Source organism: Adiantum capillus-veneris, chromosome 23, assembly GCF_014529385.1.
Source record: "Adiantum capillus-veneris isolate H3 chromosome 23, ASM1452938v2, whole genome shotgun sequence".
Taxonomy (NCBI): domain Eukaryota; kingdom Viridiplantae; phylum Streptophyta; class Polypodiopsida; order Polypodiales; family Pteridaceae; genus Adiantum; species Adiantum capillus-veneris.
Genome location: NC_140953.1, coordinates 72909976 through 72916480, shown reverse-complemented (window position 1 = coordinate 72916480; position 6505 = coordinate 72909976). Strand labels below are relative to the sequence as shown.

Here is a 6505-nt window from a genome sequence, read left to right as displayed (position 1 = left end):
GTATGTCAATTGTGATCTCTTTGGAAGGAGCTCCTCGAAGCAAAAAGCGTTGTGTTTTGCATTGATTTGCTCAACATGTATGCAATCAAGAATGTCTGCTCTTGCGGATTTGGTCAGTATGTATGCAAAGCCCTATGCACTTGCAAGGAGCACAGCAAGATGCTAACGATCGTCCAATCAAAGATGTCGTTGCTTGGCTACAAATTTTGCAGGCTATGTCCCAACAAAGAAGCGGTTTTGTCAGATGCAAAGTAAGTGCTTCTCTCCATAGGCAATTGCCTATGCTTGCATCTTGAAGGCATGATGTATTATGCACAAAGTGGACACTGTTGAGCATATGCATGGTGAGCTTAAAGGGCAGGTGTTCTCGGGAAAAATAATGTTTGCAATACCTTTGTCCACATGTATGTCAGATGTGGTGTACTCTTGAAAGCATGTAACCTTCTTGATGAGCTTCCAATCTGAGACCATGATTTATGCTTGCATTTTGAAGGCAGGGACAATGTACTCCAACCACATCCTTTTTTTTCTTTTAATAGCATATGTAGTAATGATAAACTGAGGAAATGGAGTTAGTGGGTGGCCGGATATTGGATGTCTAGATGTCCAACCAAAACACATTCGCCCTTCAACCCCAACAGCATCATGTAAGATAGCCTGCACACATGCCGATTACTGCCGGTAGAAGCAACTGGCCATCCATCGCCCACAGTAAGCACACATACTTGTGCCTCCCTCCGATTGGAGATGGCGGGAAGACAACCCCTTAAAACCAGGAAAATCCAATGGTTGACGTGCAAGCTGACAGCCCAAACGGCACGCCATCGTCTCGCATCGGATTCTCCAAGCTATGAAGTTCCAATAGCCCCAGTTGAAAGGGTCATAATAGGAAATGCTGAACAGGGGTATTGCGAGAGCTATTTCCTTAAGGCATGTCTCTCTGGTGTGTTGCATTGACTGCAAAACATATTTTGGATGTGATTTTAGTGCATAAAGTAGTCCCTTGCAATGTCTTGATTGCACGATATGCCCAATAGGAGCAGGGCTAGGAAGCTCTAGGCTGTTTTCAGCAAATGAAAAGTGAGGCCGCATCTCCAAATGCAATCACCTAAGCTCGATGAGAAAAGGTCGTCAAGGGAGGTTGAAAGACATTGTTGTGCTTAGCAAGCAAAATGGAGCCAAGGGTTCTCTATAAATGCAATCACCTATGCTTGCATTCCTAAGGCATGCAGCATCATGCAATTTTGAAAGCTCAAGTCTTTTCCTATTTGAGATGTTATCCTTTAGACTGCACTTCCACATGGGCAAGGCAAGGAGGTCCTCGGCTATTTTGGACAAGTGCAAAGCCAGATCTTCTCTCCATATTGATCAATTATGGTTGTGTATTTGAAGGCATGTGGCATAATGCAGCAGTTGACAGGGGCAACCAAATTTGTGATGAGATAGGGCTGATGGATAACAATCTCATGCTAGGTGGAGCTATCATTGATGGGTGAACCAAGTGTGCTGTATATTTTTCTGACACGCTTCCGGAACAAAATGATGTCTCTTGGATTGCGCAGAATGACGTCCCATTGATAGGTTACGCCCAACAAGGCAAGAAAGCTCTAGACTACCTTCAGCAAATGCAGCTTTGTCTCCACATGCATTCATCCAGGATTCGTTGCGTAGGCGTGGGACATTGATGTGGGTTAACAAATCATGATGAGATTGCTAATCAAAGGTTGTTGAATAAAAGGTGTCATAGTTGGCAATGTTTTGGTTGGCATGTATGCTAAATGTGGTATGTTTGCTCGACATCAACAGAGAAAACAAGCTCTATGCTGCTTTCAAACTAAGGAGCCCGCTCATGCGATAGCACATGAGTGCTCTTGTACCTATGAGCTCGTATTCTCCCTGGTACATATTAAGAAGAGTTGAACTGCATCTTCCACAAAGACAACATCTCTGGCATTATGCAAGACACCACCAAGTGTAATTTACTTTGGTATGCACAAAACATGTTTGATGCCTTTGGACTGCAGATGCCATTTCTTGGACTGAATTTATTGCATGGAGCTGGCAAGAAAACTTTGGAACAGGAAAGCTTTGCCCTCCAGGTCATATTGGCCAAAGGACCAAATTTTGACCATGGCCAGAATATACGCCACATTCTCAGCAGATCGAAGCCAGCAATTAATTTTGTTAGGACAAGGCCACTCAGGTTCTTTTGTGAGCACCCACATTGCATGCATACTGTGCTGCAAACCCCACAATGCATACATTCTGTGGCATAAATTTGATTTTTCAATCGACAGCAAGTGCAAACACGGCTCTAGATCTTCGTTGCTCAAGTTTTAAAAGTACTTGGGAGTAAAACTCTCTCCTCTCTTCAGCTATGAAATAAAACATCCCTGACCAGTCCACATCAAACTGCACAAATTGCCAACCACCAATTGGCGAATATAAATTCATTGGGCATCCACAACCAAGACCTGAACAAAGGTCTTGGTCGAACAAAGGTGATGCAGAGAAGAGCTTACATGAAGAAATAGCATCAGTCCTCGCACATTCACCTGCAAGCATACATTGCCATGGGCCATCAATCCAGCGATGAGAACGCCGATCGTCAAATCTCCGCACCATGATCACAGATCTTGTGAAGAAACTGGTGCAGGTCTTGAAGTCGCTGCCTTTTCGAGGGAAACCCTTTGTTTTGAAACTTTAGGATGGGTTCAGACAAGACGGCCGAAGAAACATTGAAAGGTGCATGCTTCCACATGTCGCAGGCCAATTGGAGAAAAAAGAGGAGTCCACTACTTCTGGACCCAAGCAAAACATGTAGTTTAGCAGCCAGCTCGTAACTTCAAGAAACGCTCGATCAGAGTGTTGTGATAGAGTTGAACCCACTAAGGGCCAAATGCACAGGTACAGGTTCAAACTGTTTTGCCTGCACGTTTGGGTGCTACGAATAATAACAAAGCCCAAATCCTCCAAACTTGGCATCAGTACTCTGCAATGCTAAAATTGTAAGATTCACAACTTTACCTAAAACTTCAACATTGAGGATCAAAAAGCTCTGAAAAGTAAGACTCCATTCCTCATGCCACCTTATCACCAGAAGCATCAATTTGTCCAAGCAACAATAAAACAACCGCCATTGTTGCCCGTTGTATTCACACAAGTGAGCTGTGAAAGGGAGACCCAGGTCCTCACACTTTCTTTACAAGCAAAGCAATTGTCTACGCATTGCATTAACAGAAAGTACCGTAGTCTGGGGCACCAAACAATACTTTCGCATTGATAATTTCCGTTGATCTACGATCAACTGAGATGTCAAGCGGTAAAAAGTGGGCAACCTAAAGAAATTTCCCCACCTTCCATCTATACTCAGAAAAATGCAGCACAAACCTCACATAAGTTGTTTTAAGTAGCAAAACATTGGCACCAGCATTTGCATCAACTTAGTATCTTGCCCTTATCACAAAACAAATATACAGTAAAAACACCCTTCAAGGCTTCTTTACCACATTGCCTAAGAAATGATGAGATCCGTTCGAAGCCATGTGGTCGTCAAAAAAAACTTGGCATGCATCTAAGCAGACTCACTAATCTGCATGCATCTAAGCAGACCCATTGATATAACTCAAGGGCAGATGCTTAAAGGCAGTGCAAGTTCATGCAAGTTCCCATCTCAACCATCCTTCAACATAAAGGTCTTGCCACCACATTTAAATGATTTGGGCAGAGAGAAACTTTGGTAGGTTGGCACCCCTGTTTCATAAGATTTTCCTTTCGATTCAAAAGGAGCAGCTAGCAGGTGATGCAATGTAATTCAACAGGTTCGATTTCCTGTATATATTTTTTACAAGTTCCATGTACAGCGAGTAATCTACTACTTAGAACGCAAGGGTGTACCATAGACCTAGGTTCAAACCAATTGCAGCAAGAGATGGCAAAAGCATACGCTGTACATCCTAAAAGCTTTCTTAATGATATTCAACAGCGCGGCTGCGCAGCCTGACAGAGACAAGGTCCCATAACCGAGAAGCAACTCTTCCCAGAGCATCGGGAAAAACCCGGGCCAAGAAACCCCTGCCCCCTAGCCCAACATCAGCAGCTCTTGGAGCACTAGACATCTGTGTGTTCTCCAAAACAGTGACTGCTTCTTGCTCCTTGTTGTCAACTGGAATGTCCTCACAATCGAAAGGTAGAATTTGACTTCTCCTACGCTTTCCGCGCCAATGGGGTTGCTGTAGCTTGGTAGTGATCTTTCCTTGTGAAACAGATGAAGAGGGACCCAAACTCCCACGGGGCGAAAGTCCAAGTGTAAGGTTCTCTGGTATCTCAATCGCCACTGTTTCAGATGGGCTTCCTGATCCAACTGTCATCGATATGCTTGAAGAGCCTGTATTTTCTATAATGAGATCCGTAAATGCAGAGTTTGGGGAGGTAGCAAAAGGTTTCTCTTTCTGTTTAAGGCCTCTTAGCAAGCCTTTCATGTGTCCTGCAATAACTTTCACCGAAGAAATAATGGGCCCATTCTCCATGGTAATGCTGACTTCAGGGCCACCATCATCACAGATTGTGTCCATGGACCCTAGAGGATGTGGATCCCCATCAATCAAATACAGAGCCTCGATTCTGCTGAACTGAAGACTCTCACCCTTCTCCAAATTTGTCTCAGAAATTTCTCTCTTCTTGTCTAATCTCTTCTTCTTCTTCTTCTTCCCCTTGCTGACTTGTGGAGCGACTTGCGGGGTGTTACTCTCTGATGTTCTCTCTGGAGGGTTCTCTTGGGGATTCTCTATCTCTTTTGATGGATTCTCAATGGAATCCAAAATATCACTGATGACATCCCTGTTCGGGGAGGCATTCCACCTTCTCCAGACTCTGGAATAGCAAGAAAAGCAGGCAGAGGCTTCCAGAACATCAGAAGATGAGCAATGACGACAACCCTGTTGTCGCACCCTGACCTTTGAAGAGGAAAATTTACAGCTTCTGCCAGGAGAAATGGAAGCTCCGGGAGGGAGCAATGCATTGCGTCCATACAAGACCAGAAAGTGTAGAACCTCCTCTTCCTCATCTGATAGGGTGGCTACGTGGGGCAGAGCCTTCTCCCGTAAAAGCTCCTGCAGCGATGGCTGCTCAACGGGAGGAGGTTTCTTCTGAGAATTCGGTTCGGATGTCCTTCCTTTGGAGTGATGGAAAGAGAGGCTCATGGCTAGTAGTAAGACAAGAACGTGAGCGAAGCAGAAAAGGCGGGACAAATGCACAGGCGGAAAGTGCAAGAAAACGAAGAACCAATAGCAAAAGAAGCAGGGACAGATTACGAGGGAATGTACAGGGAGGGCGATATGGCATCAAAGAGCTCCAAATTTGGGAATTCATGCACAGAGTTTGAGCTATTTTGCAGGGCGCAGAAGGGTGGGCGCCATAGCCAGAGAACTCGAGATCGGGAAGATGCGCGAAGCTTGAGTCACACGCTGCGAGACCTCCTGGTCTTTGTTTATCCTGCTTCCAATGAAAAAAAAGGAGAAATGAGATCATTTTTCATCCTATTGTTCACCACCACGTATACGTTTTGACAGTTTCTCGGGATTTGAAATTTTGCAGCTTGCACTCCATAAGATTCTACTGGGCCCATAAACCCCCACTTTTCAAAATTATGCAAGTCTCTAGAGTCCTACACAGAGGGCCATCTCTTTAAGAGCCCCGTCCCACCGGGTGCATCGAGGGGTTGAAGATCCTCTCGTTTAAGTGCCACGAGGTCATAAGCATGGGATCAACGACGCTCATTCAAAAAGAGGGGCGCATGTAATCTGGCCCGTCGATCTTTAAAAACTAAACTCGGGATCCCGAGTTTAGTTTTTTTTCGAGTTTAAGTTTGATCAGATTACATCTAATTCAAAAATTAGAGAGGGTTTTCGTTTATCAAAAGCAGGAACGTGAGCAAAGAGAGGAGGAGTCTCAAGCTGAGAGAGAGAGAGAGAGAGAGAGAGAGAGAGAGAGAGAGACTTCTCAGGTAAAGAAGGAGAGATCCCATGATACTTACTAAGCGCTCAAACCGCTATGCAAGCAGGATGAAAGAGGATCCCTTGGATGGATTCCGGCAAAGCAGCAACTCGGGATTGAATCTGGTGCAAGAAATGGAGGAGGACGACTCACCTTCTTCACATATCGATCCTTCACAGGTGTGTGTGTGTGTGTGTGTGTGTGTGTGTGTGTGTGTGTGTGTGTGTGTGTGTGTGTGTGTGAGAGAGAGAGAGAGAGAGAGAGAGAGAGAGAGAGAGAGTGAAGGTGTGTATATGAGTGCTGGAGAGAGAGATAGAGAGGGAAAGGCAGAAAGCACTTGTGTGTGTGTGAGAGAGAGGGTATGTGTGTTTGTGGAGAGAGAGACAGAGAGAGACACTTTCTACTGATTATCTATAGAGTTTGTTTATTGTTAAGGAAAATAACTATTTCAAATGTAACCAAGATGAATCCGGAGGGTGGTGGCTGTATTGTTTAGCTTATGAAGCATGTA

At 44.7% G+C, this 6505-nt stretch overlaps 1 protein-coding gene across 1 annotated transcript; it reads right to left on the bottom strand.

Annotated features, from left to right (window-relative positions):
- Positions 1–3803: 3803 nt before the first annotated feature.
- On the bottom strand, positions 3804–5545 carry LOC147427970 (uncharacterized). Its single transcript, XM_086497009.1, has one exon. It carries the CDS (start codon positions 5199–5201, stop codon positions 3969–3971), a length of 1233 nt encoding a protein of 410 aa, XP_086353135.1. The 5' UTR covers positions 5202–5545; the 3' UTR covers positions 3804–3968.
- Between the last annotated feature and the right edge of the window lie 960 nt (positions 5546–6505).

Bases quoted from the DNA above. Each gene is read 5' to 3' on its own strand.
- LOC147427970 (XM_086497009.1), bottom strand. From the start codon at position 5,201: ATGAGCCTCTCTTTCCATCACTCCAAAGGAAGGACATCCGAACCGAAT.